This window comes from Ammospiza caudacuta, chromosome 3 (assembly GCF_027887145.1).
Source record: "Ammospiza caudacuta isolate bAmmCau1 chromosome 3, bAmmCau1.pri, whole genome shotgun sequence".
NCBI classification, from domain to species: Eukaryota; Metazoa; Chordata; class Aves; order Passeriformes; family Passerellidae; genus Ammospiza; species Ammospiza caudacuta.
In genome coordinates, this window is record NC_080595.1 from 72,380,255 (window position 1) to 72,397,141 (window position 16,887).

The window sequence follows — 16,887 nt, forward strand, 5'->3', positions numbered from 1 at the left end:
TCAGGTTAAATTTTTATAATAGGGAGCAGAGACTTACCAACCCAAGTTCTAAGTACACTGCTCTCCATTCATAGAAATAACACTTCAGAATAGGATCATGGTCAGCAGTCACTGGACTAATAGTCATTGCAATACTCTCCAAAGCTACTTTTTAAAAATTTAAGTGAAGACAAAAATTATTTTAATACATTATTTCTGTGTCTTGAAATTTTGTTTTGCAGACTGGAAAAGGTCCACGTAAAAAAAAAGATCCTTTTTATGAACTAGTGCACAGGCCTGAAGATTTTCTTGAAAATGCAGAGAAAAGAATTGGAATATACAAGGATCTGATACGTCCTCATTTAGAAGTAAGAAAAAGCAAAGTAATATGATTATGCATGACAAAAGATTTTTAAAATATCTTGCACTGTTTTCATTGTTTTTTTAGTTTGAGATTTGTTGTATTGAGGTGGTCATGCTACAAGGTTTCCCCAAATTCTGAAATTTATTCTGAAATCAGTGATACAAAGTTGTCATCTGTAGGTGTTGTTTCTACTCTGCAGTCAAGATAAAGTAATCAGCTTTGACTTCTAAAAGTGACACCATACCTGCCACCACAAATGCTTTCTAAATCTAGTAAGTGAAATATTTGAAGACTCCATTGTTTCATCATCATTACCAGAGTCCATTCCAGAATGCAATCCCATAAATAATCTGCATCCATTGTCTTCACTCCAATAGTTTCCCTTTCTCACCTGCTTCATTGCCTGCAGATTTATATACACAGTAATTAGCCCATTAGTTTTTTTTACCACTTATTTAATTTCTGAAGCTATGACAGTTTCTTTCCCTGTTGTGTTCAGGAAAGTGGAATTACTGTATGTTTTTTATTTTGTTTTGTTGGAGTTTTTTGTTTTGATTTTGGGGGTTTTTTGTTGTTGTTGTTGTTGTTTTTAATCTCTTAGCACGAGCAACTGCAAAATCTTCATGTTTGATGCCCACTTGACAATTACAGTTTATATCTTTGAATTTCCCTACGGATTAGTTAAACCTATAGATAAAATTGTTTAAAAGTGGTGTAATGGTCTTTGCTAGAGTAACAAACTTCTTGCTGCTGTGAAGGGGAAAACATTTAATCATTACACATTAATCTCATGTGGATTTCTTAAATTACTTTAGGATGTATACCACACTTCAACAGTTTCAACACATTCCTCTAGTTGGTAGGGTTCACTTAGGGTTCACTAGCAATGAATATATTGGTGAAGATGCTTAGTGGTCCACTAATACATTAAAAGAACACAGGGTTTTATCAATTGGCCCAGGCAGAGTTTGAGATGATTAAGTTGAAACTGAAACAAAAAGTTTATAAGGTGTGCAGTTTACACTGATAGGAAGATAGGTAGAATGAAATTTGCAGAACACACTTGGATGTCTTGATAAATTGTTGAGATTAAAATTACCTGAAATAAATGTGAATACTGCAGTGAGGAGAAACCTAATGAACAACTACAACATGTGAAATAATTGGCTAGACCTCAGTACTTCAGACAATCTGCCATCTTTGGGGGTTTAGTTAGTCAAAACAAAGTCAATAAATGAAATGCTATTGTTTAAACTCAAATAATATGAATGTACTAGTAAGACTGTAAGACCATGGTGTATAAGAGAAATATAAACTATTATCCTCCCTTTAGAGGAGTATTAGAAAGAATTAATTAGTTATTATCTATTTGGACCAAAGATAGAGCAGATTATTTAATTTACAGTATAGAAGACAGACTAGATGAAATGAGCCAGGAAATGAGCTCTGACCATAAATATAGTGAAGAACTGGAACAGATTACCTGCAAAGGTGTAAAGTCACCTTCAATAGGACCTTTTAGGCTTGAGGTTAGACCATCATTTTTCAGGAATGGAGTGAGTGTTCTCAGTCCTCAGAGAGAGGCATTAACAGCCAACATGGGCTAGTTTTTTAGTCTAAGACATTATTAATAGTGTGAAAATTTCAAGCAGGAAAAGTAAAATATATGGTCCAAATTTTAAAGGAATTGGGAGTTAAAACATTGGACTATTGGCTGGCATTTCTGAGAAATGTATTAATTGAGATTGTCTTCATTTTCCAGCAAAGAATTAAGGTAGTGAGACAATCAAAAGTTGAATTCATACACAAAATGTTACTGTATCTTGATATTCTTTAGCTCTCTTGCATTTGAGCTAAAATTTCTAAGCTATCTTCTGAAGCCATTGTAACTCCAGTTTTGGAATTAGCTCTGTATTTATCTGTCATCACATAAAAGTTAATCTCCAGAAGATTTTATAAACCATTAATACTATGAATCCTGATTTTGCTGAAGTGCCCAGGATTCCAACCTTTGATCTGTAATAGGAAGAGAATGAGCCTCAGTGTCATTATCTAGTTAACTATACTCAACTGATTGGCATGTTCTTTATCAGGGATTGTTGGCTTACCAGGATTGTCGATATCTTATTGAAGTGGATGGAAGTCAGGAACTAGATCTTGTCTTGGAGGTAAGTAAACTATGTACCAGCTAAGTTAACCTTCACTAGAAAATAATTTCTCAGTTCTGTGGATTGTTTTCCTGAGGGCAAAATTTTAAGTTGTGTTTAAAACCTATTCATTAACTATTAGAAAACATGACTTTTGAAATACTTGCTTTCCTTCCTCTATTGTAAGATTTACTGCTCTGCTCCCAGACTTACATACATGTTACATGAGAATATTTTCAGGCAGGCTGCAAACTTTTCTATTATGTCCATCTGATTTCAGTGCTTTTTCTGATGTGTATTAATGTAAATTAATACAGATTACTCATTCTTCCTATTAAAAAACCTGCAATTATAAATTTTGAAGATAAATAATCTTATCCTCTGCCTCATAACTAAAAGTTTCTTCAAATCAGAACCGAGAGTATGGGGTTGAAAATTAAGTAGGAGATTGTTTTTGACAAGGTAGGAAGTAAACTTCTCCTGCATTTTCTCCTCTGTTTGAAATAAATTGTATTGTTATAATTCTCTAAGTTAATTATTTCAGGGTATGTTTAACTCTACCATGAATGGCCCTATGGGAAAAATAAGCAGTCATTTTGCAACATTGGAACATACAATTTCCTCATTTATGATCTGTTTGTGAATGTTGCAACACAAAATTTATATTAAATGCAGTCAAGTTATGTTATGATTCCAACCATTTTACCTACAAGTAAGGCAAAGGCCTATAATAAAACTAGCCCAAACATGACAGAATTTGCTTTTTCATTTCAGGAATATTTGCATTCAATCAATATTACATTCAGGAAACTATTCAAATAAATATCATCTCAGTCTCATTGGTAGACATTGGTATACATACCTTTCAAAATAAACTACCCAGAGTTGTATTGCTTCTGAATGTGCCTATTCTGATTTCCCAAAGAGATTTGCCTCTTTTTCCAATTGGAGCTGCTCTGAGTGCTTGCCCTGCCTTAGGGGAACCTTCACAGTCTTGTCCTTTAGTAGGCTTGGGATTCACAGTGTAATGAGGAGACAGAAAAGCTGTGATTTGGCCTTTTGCACCGCCTGTATCTACCAAATAGCTTCTTAAAATTCAGCTCAATAACTAGCATGAGTCTGAGTTATTAACTGGGCCTTGGTTTTTACATAGCCGTTATATAAATAATAAGTTACAATTTTAAATAGATTTTTTGGGCCCTTATGAAGACAAAAGCAGTTCTGATTTATCATTGTTGCTGCTAGAAATGAAGGGATGGGACTATTTTCAAGCTAAGAACAATTTATTGCTCAGATAAACATCGATTTTAGAGGAGCAAGCATTCGGCCATAGCCCAAGAGTAGTCACAAGTTTCTTTGTTACAAGGCAATATATAATTTTTGAACCAATAGACAGTTGCCACAGGATTTATGTTGCTTTTTTAACCTATCACCTTTACTTACTTCTACTGCACTGTGGATACTTGTATCCAATGGACTTCTAACTCACAGGCACACATATTATATATGTGTGCTTCTATTATAACTTCTAAACTCTTAGCTTACTCTGTACAACCACACCCTTACATTATAAACCCTTCACCATCTTTTCAGTACAATTTCTCCCTTACTTAAGGCATATTCTCACCTACAACTATAGAAATTTAAGTTTATGATTTTTCTGCTTAATGTCTGTGTATTGTATTTTTACATCAATCTTAGCTTCTTCTAAGGCTGCAGATCAAATCCTTCAGTGTCTGTGGAAGTTTCTGTTTTTCTGATTCCCACACTGATTGGTACTAAATCAAGACTTATTTTATTTCCAGACAGTGGTAAGCCGACTTGAGTCTATGGAAGTTCAAAATGCAGCTCCTGTAATCAGACTCCAAAGTGAACTAGAAGAAGAAACACTGGATGGAAAGCAGGCCGTAGGTGTTCTTTTCTAAAGTGTGACTGACTGTAATAACTAGAATTACTTTTCTGCTGTAAGCTTATATTACAGCATCTTTGTTTCACAATAGTGAAACAGGTTGTTTTACCATACAGTAAGAGCATTTTGTAAGCATTGACCTTTCAGAAATGAGAATATAAGGTCTTTCTGGGACTCAAGTCCACTTAAAAAGTATGAAAATAAAAAAACCCTGTGATTCCCAAAAAACTTCATAATATTTATAATAAAACTTGGAACAGAATGTTTGTTTTAGTAATAGAAAAAATAGGAAAAAATATTTCCTTCCAAGGAAATAAACTTTAGCCAAAGGATAACAATCTCAGCAGCTGACTCTTAGCTCAGTCTACTCTTCCTGAATAAGAATCAACATGCTAATCCAAATATAGCAACATTCTGCCTAACTGAGATTACATTTGTTCTATTTTCCTGTAATTAATTAGAAACATGACAAGTTACTGCTGAATTCTGCTGAATCATGGCAATTATAATTTATGTCCCTTCCAAAAAACCTGAAAGCCATAAGTTTTGCATGAATGTCATCACCTATATTTAGTTCCGATCATCTTTCCTATTTCTGAAACAAAACTCTGAATACATGAATGGAAGTGTAATGGGGAGACCCCACATTTTCAGAAATACCTCTCCCTTCCCTTTTGTTTTCTCAGTTCTTAACAAATTCACAAGTGAAAGACTTTCTGTGTCAGAGGTCATCTGTATTTATTATTTAGTTAATTTGTGTGTTTTAGCTTATGTGTAAGTTTTGAGTAACCACAGTATTCAGGGCAAAGAGTTCTGCATTGTGACTGAACATTATGCACAGAATTGCTTCCCTCTGTGTTGAACCTGCAGCCTTTCCTCCAGTGTGCAGAGGTCACTGAATAATTTGGTTTTCTACATCTGCCCTCTAATAACTCATGAGTTCAGATTTCTGTCCTGCTCTTATGTGGCTTTACTGAAGAATTCCAGTCTGTATAATTTTATTCCTCCTTGCACAACAAACTTGTTGTGGGATTGATCAATTATTTTTAGCTTCTTCTGGAAGTTATCCAATTTTGCTGTGTCCTTTCTGAGATTAGAGCAGTAGGAGGCACATTGCAGTAAAGACAAGGGCAATATTTAAACAATTTAAACACAAACCTTTATCATCTATTCTCTCTGTGCTCAACATTCCTAACATTCAGGTTGGTTTTCTGACTGCTCTTGGGCATTGAAAAAATGCTTTCACAGAGGGATCTGTTTCTGAGTAGTGACAGTCGGTGAAAATTCATAGCTTCTGTGTAAAAGTGCTGTTTTAATGCCTGCCTTTATTGGTTCTTAAAGTTCTTCTGCAGCTCCTCACAGCCAGCACTTGTCCGTACTATTCTGAATTTAGAGTCACCATGACTTTAGGATTCACTCACTATTGACATTCTGTGAAAAGAATATTAAACTTTTTCCTATCATATTATATTTCTGCATGGCTAAAATAGATACTTTAATATTGGTATTCCCTGACACAAATAATGGTCCTTTTTTCAAACCCTGTAGAAGAAATCTTAGCCATTTTCTTGTGTCTTCAATAAATGGCTCTTTACCATTTCAAACTTTTAAAAATAATAAATAAAGCCTACAGGAACTATTTTAAGTACTATTCCTTTAATTACTATTCCTTCCTTCAGGTCTTTTAAACAGACCTGAAAAATGAAGTAATTTCTCTTTAAAATGGTTCTACAATTCTGAAAAAATTTTTATTTAAATGTTCAAAAAACTATAATGTGTTTTAAGTTAGCTTATTTTCCATCCAAAGGTTTCAAAAAAGTCTAATAAAAAAGGCATATGTAGCTACAGACAAAAATGACACTTGCAATTATTACTATTTTAATGAACAGGATGAACTTCTCCGGGCTCTGTCATCTTACAAGCTGATAGCACCCAGATACCGATGGCGTAGGAGCAGGTGGGGACAAGTGTGTCCCGTGGCTCTAAAGGAAGGGGACATTGTAATGGGAAACCCAGAGTTTGCTGTCAGGTTAGTGGAATTTGACACTCTTAATTTTCATATCTATTTTATGAGATGTCTATATCTGCTAGCTTCTCTTCTGCTTTAAGTTTTCTAGGTAGAATGTACGTGCTGTCATGCCAAGAGGCATTGAACAAATTTGTGTTGAATCCACGGCCTTACCTCTTACCTCCAATGCCAGTTCCTCCTTGTAAAGTGTTCGTATTTGGTCCTCCCTTCTCTGGAAGAACAACTATTTGTAATGAAATTGCACGCAATTATAATGGAAAGGTAGGTTCATAAATGTCTTAGGTAGCTGGGCCTTGGCAATCAGTTAAGCACGTTCTTGTCATGTTATTAACATTCAAGTTACAAATATAGGAATTACAGAGGAAACATAGTATTTTAGTGAATTTTTTTTTATAAAAGTAGCTACAGATCAAGAATACTTTTATATATCCTCTTATATTGCAGTTATCTTAGTATTAGAATACTATAAATAACTTTGTATCTAAGATAATTAAATATAAATGCAAGTGGAAAATCATTTCTTTTTCAAAAAAACCCCAACCCTGCACTTGAATTACATGTAAATTTTTCTGAAATCTGCAGAGCTTTTCTAAAATCATTTTATTTTATAAATATTGGACCAGATGCTATATTTGTCTTCTGTGATATTTGTATTTTTTCAAATAATTTCACTAGGTTCTTGATATGGACATACTCTTTCAACAATATAAAGAATCAAGAGAGAAACAAGCTGAGGAATTGCAAAAGGATGCAGTAGAAAAGGCTATAGAAGCGGTGAAAAATAGATTGGAATCAGAAGAACAATCAGAAGAATCAGGTGAATAAGCTGTTCTGTGGTCTTTGAAGCTGTCTTATTTGCTTCACATCATTTAACTGAAGCAGTTGCTGTCACTTTGACTTGAAAAAGTTGCAGAAGTTGTTATGATTTCTGGGCATTAAATATGAACTAAAAGAACAAGCAGTGAAGGGAATAGCTTAGTAAAATTCAGTGTTTTTACATATAAATATATATAAATATATATATATTAAAAAAAATCTTTTGAATTTGAGGGCCATGTCAAAAGGAGTTTTCTGAACTCTGAGCTGAAAGAAATTGTGTCTCACTGATACTGTTTGAAAATATTAAATTTTAATGACTTTCTGACAAATTAAATCTCTGCAAAAATGAAATTCTCATCCAGAAAGCAGCTTATCAGCTGAACTAATGTGAATCCACAATATACAGATTTTTCACTTTGGAGCAGCCTTCCAATTATGCTGTCACAGATGGCACATTCATGAGTCGCTCCAGCTCTGGTCACATTTAGGCTTCTTAAGCTGCCTAGTTTTCTGCAGTTTGACAAATTCAATAAATATATTGCAAAGGTGAAAATTATATGTTATTTTAGTATCTTTTAAGCAAAGTTTGTATTTTTTTCAAGGAAGTTCAGTGGATGCTTTTCAAAATTATTCTTTTGAAATGAAAATACTCCATTGAATTAGAATTGCCTTTTTATGGTTAGCTCTAGTTAGGGTTCCAATGGACAATGGGGCCATTTTGCCTTATTCATCTAAGCAAGGAATTGTGTTTGACTTTTACATTGGTAGATACAGCTAACAAGAGGTCAGTGTATTCCTCTAGTGCTGCAAAACTGGTGCTGACAGTGATAAAAAATCATTGGCATTGCTGTAAGAATAATGATGAGCTATGACACTAAAATTGAAACAGTTAAACAGTGTTGCATTCTAGATTCCTGACTATGTTAATACTTTTGAGGACAGGAATGTTATTCCTGACTATGTAAATACTTTTGAGGACAGGGATGTTAATCCTATTAGAATTAATGAGAAATTAATCCTAATTAAAAATTTTATTGCAAAACTGAAGTACAAACAGAGGATGTATTTTCCTTTACATATCTTTTTGTAGCATAAGATTGTTTCAGATTTTTTTAAGAGATAAGGAGATGTTTGGGTTTGGGCTGCATTGAGTTTTTTTGCAGAATGGAAATTTTTGTATTGCACCAAAAGGAAGTTATTAAGATGCTGCTCCTTTTGTAGGCACCTTGTATCTTGGCAAAAATAAGCTGATAAATGTGTACATTTGTGCATGTAAAAAGCATCAATACAATCATTGAAAATTCTTGACATAAATACAGAAACTAAATAAGGCATTTTTTCCAAATTACACTCATGGTAGGTAGTGCAGTTGGCTAAAACAGTTCTTCACCAAATTTTATCAAGTTAATTGTGAGTTAACTGTGAGTATTTCTTATAAAGCTTTAAAATAATTATACTTGTTGTGCCAGCAATTAATAAGAAAATGTGGAAAAATATTAATGTTTTGTGCATCATAGGGAATACAGGCTACTTTATTGTTTAAAATACACTGCTTTGATCTAAAATTTGTATTGATTGAGAAACTATTTTGGTAAACCTTTTGATTTAGGAACCAAAGGGAAATCAAATAAATGGAAATTCTAGCATGCTTTAAATGCCTGATTATTCTGGTACAGAAATGTCATTCTGTTTATATTGAAAGAATATTTAGCTTAGAGGTGGAAAATACTGTACAGTTAAAAATGTTGTGGTTTTGATACTGAGAGAGCAAACCAAGATCTTAGTTTATGAGACACACTCTACATCTGCATTTGGAACTGGTGTTTGTTTCTTTCTCAGAGCAATTGTGTATTGCTTAAAATGTATGCTGTGCTGAAGTTATGATATAATGCTTTATTTGAGTCCTGATTTCAAATTTCTCTGTGAAGTTCATTTAAAAAATCTATGGTGTTAGGAATACCAGAGATAACTGCTGACCACCCAGAAGTTCAAGCCATGCTAGAAGGAGCCAAAAGTGTGTCATTCTCTGAAGACATAATGTTATCTCAAATGTACGCTGAAGCACTGGAGGAAGCAGTTGCAGAGGTGAGACTACAAGTAGTATGTAGCAAAATACTTTTTTCCTAAGAGGAGCTTATAACAGTTTATGCATTATCCATATATGTTCTTAGTTTTCCCATTTGAGACATCAGTTTCATTTATATCACATAGCCCAAAAGCTTACATAGGATTGAGGAGACACTGAGGAAGACAATGAAAGACAAATCTAATGAGGACTATTTTATTGTCCTTTATACATAATAAAAATATGTGTGTGCATGTGTATATGTATTCACACAATTATAGAGAAGTTATTTCTGTCTTTTAAATTACCTGAGCTACAAATTGTTAACGGCTGGAGAATTATCTGACAGATCATTGTCTGCTTGCTCTATTCTTATATTTGTAGTCACTATTAAAGAACTGAACACCAGATGTAAGAGTTTGAAAAGAATTGTTTATGAAGATCTATACAAGAATCTTTAAATGTTTTGAATTTGTTCAATGGTATGTAACTATTGAAACTGGAATGTAAATTCTTTATAGGCAAGCTTAAAAAATCACTATTGCATTAGTCTCTTCTTGTTTAAAATGTTTCTCATTTCATTCAGACATACAAAGTTATAAATGTCTTACTTTTTATTGACCTGAAATAATAATAAGGAAAAATCATAGCATTTAGAAAGTAATTTTGTATTATGCTGTCTTTTTTGTACAGCTCATTTAAGTCTTTTTATATTCCTGAATGTGACATTTTCTAACAGCTTATGAAGACTAACAAAGACAGGTTTCCTGATGCTCCAGAAAGAGGAGGGTGGGTAGTGGATAACTACCCTCTGTCAGAAGACCACTGGTCAGCCTTATTAGAGAAAAGACTTCTACCTGACACTATTGTCTGTCTGAAGGATACAGAAAAAGATGGTTAGTAAATGCACCCTAATGCAACTTTATACTTTCTTTCTTTTTTTCTGTGTTGATATCTGTATATAAAACATACTTGTGAGAAAAACTAGTAGTTATGTCCCATTTATAAAGCTTCAGGGTCTGGAGAATGAATCATCCAGTGAATCAACAAGAGAACCACAATTTCTTACAATTTGGAGTTAGGGAATTACACAGAATTTAAACCAGGAATACTTTGCTATAACAGCAAAGAAGATTTCTCCCGTTTTAAATCAGTTTTCATTTTTCTCCTATTTACAACCAGCAGGAAATACCAGTAGACTCTTGTAGCATCAGATTTTTTTATTCTTGGCTGGCTGGCCACCACCTTGCAAAGTGGCTCTTGGTCAAATTTCTCTGCCTTGGTTTGCCCATTTGCAAAATTAGGTTAGAGGTATGAAATTTCTCAGCTTGAGAGAAGAGGCGAGTGGGGGAAATACTTGTATGCAGGGGTACTCTGTTCTCCATTCTGGGATCAAAAATAAACCCCAGTAACTTCCTACCCAGATGGATACAGTGGCTTCGTATCTATGAATTCAGAGTAAGGGATTTTTACTTTATTCTTTCCAGCCAAAAGGAAGATTGGCACCAAGAATCAATAACTGAACATATTCATGTACTGTTAAAAGTTTGTAAAATTGTGTCTTCATGGATCATATTTGCTTGATTCATACCACACCACAAGTTTAATTGATCATTGGCATTTTTTGATCATTACCTGCTCAACCCAGTCCATTATCAAAAAATCTTTCAGTGGCAGAAACTTCCATTGAAGAAAGGCATGATGGGTCTATTCACACAGAGTTCAAGACAACTCATTAGATGCCCAGCACTGGAATCAGTCCAGAGATCTTCAAACCCTTGTCCCTGAATATAAAAATCAACCTGAGAAAAGCAAGGTTACACAGTTTACTCAGAACAGATTTCTTATTTAAAAAACCCCAAATTTAGAAGTATGTCATCTGATCAGCAAATCATCCTCACAACTCAGGAATAGTAGCTAAACAACTTAGTCACACAGCTTTGTGAAATTTTGTAACCAAAAGTGTTTCAGTGTGGCCAGAGCTCATACAGAGACTAAATACTGGCTGAACATTTCTGTGAGAAGTTTCTAGGTGCAGTGTTTGTCAGAAAACCGTTTTTGCAGAAGCAGTCATTCAAGACTTCATCTCAGACACTTTTGGAAAGAACCTAGAGGCAAATTGTTTTCCATGCCTCATCTTTGCTTCCCAGCCATTCGAAGCTTATTGAGATGTTCATGAACCTTGTTTCTGGGACGTAGTGCATTGTCCTTTCTTACAACCACAAAAAGCATCTCCTTCCTGTAGTTGGCATATGGTAAGGAAATGTCAATACTGTGTGCTAAATAATAAACATCAGGAGTCTGCCTCTAGCCTGAACTGCAGGGAGAGCAGTGAGGTGGGAGAGACGCTTTCAGAATTATATTAAATTTCTCTTCACTTCTCAGAATTTAACAAATTAGTGAATTAGTTGGATAGAAGAAAAGATTGGCTCTTTTCTGGTCAGTAACTACTCCTTTTTTAAAAAATATATTTTCTTTTTTATTTTTTGTTTTCTGAAGGGAAGAATTTGGGAATTCATAGCAGAGGCTTTCAAATTAAGGCCTCTCTAGAGCTTGCCTATTATGTGCTTCCTTCCTGCAGTATAGGCCTCTGCCATTTCCACTTGTTCTCAAAACCTCCTCTGAATTACTTGCTATAATATGAATAACCTGTTTTATACTCTTGGTAGTATAAAAATTTGGCTGAAAATGTAGCTTTTTGCTTATGGATACATTTCCTTGAATTTAGCTATTTTGTTTCATTTTATTCTTTTTATTTGCACAATTATGTTGACTCTTTACTTGATTCCCACTTGTTTCTGTCATTTAAATAATTATGTAGTTGTGAAGTTTACATTTTCACAGATTTGAGTCATTACTTTGTAGTCTGTTCCCTGACCTAGTCTAAACTCTCATAAGTCCACTGATGAAAACAGGTTTCAGCACACAGCCATAAATAAATCTATTTTTCAAAGTAAATAAGTCAGTAGAGTTCCTAGTAGGAACAGCATACTCTTAATTTCTGCTAAACAGCTGCAGTAGTAGAGGTATGCACATTATTTATATTTTTATTTGAATGTTTTTCATTTGTTTCTTCACAGCATTCTTTGTACACTTGCAAATATAATAAATGGCAGAGTAACACATGATATATGAAAGTTTAAGATAAATCATTTCAGTTTTGTCTCCTTTTATAGCCTTCATAACCTTCCAATATTCCAGATTCAGTTTTTAGGTGCTTTAAATTGAAAAAAGCTCTAAAATAGTATAAATCAACAGCGTCATAACATTTCAGTGGTATATATACTTTTTGTTGACTGTAAAAGAAATCTGTCAACAATTTATTAATTGATATTCCTAACACAATGACTTTAGTTTTATACAGATGCATTAAAGTCATTACTGTTATGCAATTATGCTGCAGGAGCCTGTATGCTGCGCAGAGCATACCTAGCAAGTAGGAATGAAAATAATTCTAAGAGTTTGGAAACACCAACACATGAAGCATTAGAAACGAAAGAAGATGATGAAAGGTAAAATATTCCAAATATCTGAATGTATAAAATGAGCACAAGAAAATTCTAGCCTCACTCTGTGTTAAAGGTATCAGTGCATTTATCACACAAATTAAGTAAAGCAGTACACTAAGACTAGTTATCATATACAGGAAATAATCCAATATCTGTTGTCTTTGAGGAATATTTCATTTATATCAGTACATATGGTGGCAGTAAAATCTCTTTCTAAATGCTTTTTCATTAGCCTTTCATTAGTCCAACTTTTAATGCAATGAGACAAGAAAATTAATTTAGATTATAAAATACATCTGATTTTTATTTTTTACAACCAAAATTATATTTCCACATCTTTACATTTAATGTATCTGCAACTTGCTTTAGTAATATTTGTAATGGTCTTAAGATAAAGAAACTTTTATTTACAGTGAAGAAATAGAAGAAACACTGACATCAGAGGAAGATCAGTCTCCAGCTGCTACTGAGGAGAAAGGTGTGTATCATTTGACTTCTGATCGAATTATGTGTTTCAATCACTTAGTGGTTTGATTTTCCAGTTTTGATTTCCTTTTTTACATTCAGCATCTAGAAAAATAACTTTTTGTTACTCTCTTCATTGGTACTCTCTTCACACATTTCTTTGTGTCATTCCTCATGGATGTTACAGAATAGAGATGGTTTCCATTAAATCAGCCAGCACTGTTGTAGTTTTCAATAAATCCAAAGGATGGGATTCTATCTCCTCTAGTAACTTTTCTAAGTGGGTTATTAACTGTCTTGAAACTACTCATCTGTAGCTCTTTAAAAGTTACAAAGCATTGCTGGAACTTAGTCAATAGTTAATGAGAAAATCACAGCATTGTCTGATTTTCTGGTCTTCCTTCAGTAAGCTCAACCTGAAGTAATTAAAAGGGAATGGATATCAGTTCATCACTGTCTTTCCTAATATGCATTGGGAATTGCTCAATCTGATAGCAACACACATTTTGAATTGCTGAATCCAGAAGCAGAGGTGAGGCTGTAGCAGCTCTGTGTCCCCAGGACCATGCAATGAGTCTAAGCACATACTCCCATTTCCCTGTCATCCTCTTCTTACTCTATTATCCATGCTAGTGGATCCAATCCACTTTGATCCTTCCTTCTCCTTGCCTTCTCAGAAAAGCTTCCTGATATTATAAATCTCCGACAATCCCAAACTGCTTTTCCCTAGGCATCCCCTAATGAATCTCATGCCCTGTAGGCAGTAATGCACTTCAGCCAGAGAGCTTCTCGGGGTGACCCATCTCAGTAGATTTCACACCCAGACAATGCCTTCATCATCACCTTCTAATGGCCCTGAGGGGTGTCAAGTCACGGTGATATTTGTTGTGATGAACTTTTGGGGGTTCACTTATCTGTCATTGTTTCTCCCCTTCTTTGTGCTTATGGACATTAGTCTTTAACAACATACCACCATAAAAACTAATGGAATTCTGTGTATTACATGAGGCTTCCACTCTGGTTACAACATAAATAGAACATTTTAGATAAAGATGTTCTTACTTTATTGCTTTCTATATTGACAGAACCACCTTTTTTTGTTTGTTTCCTGTAAAGATCCTACTTTATATCAGAATGGTGTTTTACTTAGCTTCCAGCAGAGAAAATATAATTGTCCTGGGCAGAAGTGAATAATCTGTAAGGAGTGAGATTTTGGCATCAGACCAGTTGTCACAAATAGGCTGGATTTTTGCACCTCAGATTGTGTCAGTTGGATTGAGACTTTGTTCCAGTTAGTTGTGATATTATGATCTCCTCGAGCTAGGTTTTATAAGCTCTTGGAAACCTATATAACACTTGAGATGGCTTAGCTGCCTCTGATGGCATAAAATTAGCAGGATGGCTTCTGTGGCAGTGTTGGAAACAGAAAAGTTTTAATAAAAGGCAAAATAACAAAGCTCTTTACAGAGAAAACCTGAGTTAGAGGTACACCTAACAAAAACAATTCCTTTGTTCTCTTCTTTTTCTAGTTAATTACTTAGGCAGGACTTTCTAGCTTCTATCCAATTAGCTATCCTTAAGTTTGAAGTAAAGTCCCCAAATTCCTATGAGGTGTCTTTTTACCTAATTGAGAAGAGAACTTTTAGGCTTTTTTTCTTTTTAAAGAGACAAAAGATAATTTAGTCACTACATCAACAAAGGGCACATTCCTACATAGTTTCAATGGTTTGAACCTCAATAGTCCAAAAAGCTGCAGAGTTTTACTTCCCTCTTAGCCTTCTTTAATCACTGCCTAGCTTCTTAGAAGAATGTTTCTGTCTGATTTGGATCAGCTGTCACAATGAATTACCATGCATAAATATCTGTCTCTATATTAAGAACTAGACTGGGGACTTTGGAGTATTTTCTTTCTCTACTATCCAGTCTCAAGATTTCCCATTCATAGCCTGAATTATCACCCAAGGCCTGGAGCGGAATTCCCACTTTCATTTTTTCTCATCAAGAATCTAGACTGCTATTGCCATTTTTCTTTCCAACCCAACATACTGGTTTCTATACAAAATTACTATGGCCAAGCTTAAGTTCTGTATTACCAGTATGTCTCACATATGTTCTCTTTCCTGACCTAGTCTGGCATTTATTTTACATATTTATTTAGGATGCATTTATCATACATATTTACAAGGCCTAAGTTGTAAAGGTAATATAAAAGAGACTGAGTAAGATAGCATGCTTTTAAATTTTAATGAGGTAACATTTCACCTACTCTGTGAAAAAAAATACTGTAGCTTTCTAGGGTTCTTTAAATTCTTTAAATTTAAATTCTTTGAATGTAAGCTTTTTTAAAAAATCCACATTATACCTTTTATAGTTTCTAATAAAACACATAGCTTTTCTCCAAAGTGAATAAATCCTATAGTATTAAACATACAGGCTTCTACAAAGATACTTCGTCATTCTCATCTCAAATAATAAACTTCATGGGAGTTTGCAATATCTAAATAATGTTGATCTGAGTACCTCAAAAGAACATAATAATGTCATGTGGTCTTAAGACATGTTATAAGTCCTTGTTCAGAGAAAATCATGTTTTCCTACACCTACATTTTATTTCAATAATCAAACACTGACTCACCAAAACAATTCAGTCATGCTGCTCTTAGCCTGACATCGTTTTATTTCACATGTAGTGCCATCAGCACATTGACTGCAGCTTTTCTCCCATGTGACATATCTTTACAGCAATATAGACAAATGTTCACAGTTCACATGTTCCCAGTTTGTTGGGTTTTTATAATATATAGCAGTTAGAATATAAAAAAGATAGCTCAGAAAAAATACTTCAGAGCCCAAATCATACTCTTTTAGTCTCTCACATATGGCATCCTCTAGGAATGGCTCAAAGCTGCACCAGGAGAGGCTTAGATTGGGCCTCAGGAAGTGTTTCTTTACTGAGAAGGTAGTCAAACACCAGAACAGGATTCCTAGAGATGTGACTGATGCCCCAAACCATTTAAGAAACATTTAGGAAATGCCACTAATAACATGCTTAAGCTTTTGGTCAGCCCTGAATTGCTCAGTTGATGAGCAGTAGATGATCGTTGTAGGTCCCTTCCAACTGGAATAGTTCTATTCTATTCTATTCTATTCTATTCTATTCTATTCTATTCCATTCCATTTCATTCCATTCAAGTAGATGCACATTTTAATAACCACTGTTTTTGTAATGTCAGTGGAATCTGGGATTGTTTCAGCACTGAACATATTCACGTTTATAAGACTGTGTTTAAAAGGATAAAATCATTCCAGTGATGAACAAGGTACTTCCACATGTCTTAATGAGAGTAAAAGTAACTGGAGAAGGAGACTTCGTGCAAATCTAACAAATGTGTTTAAGTGAGTTAAGAAGCTAAGTTCAATGCTGAAATGTCTGCTAAAGATATAGAAATCACTTTATGTGTTATCTCTTGCTTGTAATGTCTCACTGAACATTATAGCCTCATATTTTTTTCACGTCCTTTGACACAATTATTCTGAGAGGTTTTTTTCAGGAATTTCTTTATTTAAGCATTTTTGCAGAAGCTTTGCATGAGTATGACTG

The 16,887-nt window shown here is 34.2% G+C and overlaps 1 protein-coding gene across 1 annotated transcript in view; it reads left to right on the plus strand.

The window, feature by feature from the left end:
• The window catches only part of AK9 (adenylate kinase 9), a 57,806-nt gene that overhangs the window by 10,671 nt on the left and 30,248 nt on the right, over nucleotides 1–16,887 (plus strand). Inside the window, exons 7-16 of the mRNA XM_058802254.1 lie at nucleotides 222–347; nucleotides 2,437–2,511; nucleotides 4,296–4,397; nucleotides 6,289–6,428; nucleotides 6,509–6,689; nucleotides 7,104–7,245; nucleotides 9,202–9,332; nucleotides 10,052–10,208; nucleotides 12,716–12,824; nucleotides 13,235–13,299. Coding sequence (XP_058658237.1) covers nucleotides 222–347; nucleotides 2,437–2,511; nucleotides 4,296–4,397; nucleotides 6,289–6,428; nucleotides 6,509–6,689; nucleotides 7,104–7,245; nucleotides 9,202–9,332; nucleotides 10,052–10,208; nucleotides 12,716–12,824; nucleotides 13,235–13,299 — 1,228 coding nt within the window. The remainder of the gene's footprint in view (nucleotides 1–221; nucleotides 348–2,436; nucleotides 2,512–4,295; nucleotides 4,398–6,288; nucleotides 6,429–6,508; nucleotides 6,690–7,103; nucleotides 7,246–9,201; nucleotides 9,333–10,051; nucleotides 10,209–12,715; nucleotides 12,825–13,234; nucleotides 13,300–16,887) is intronic.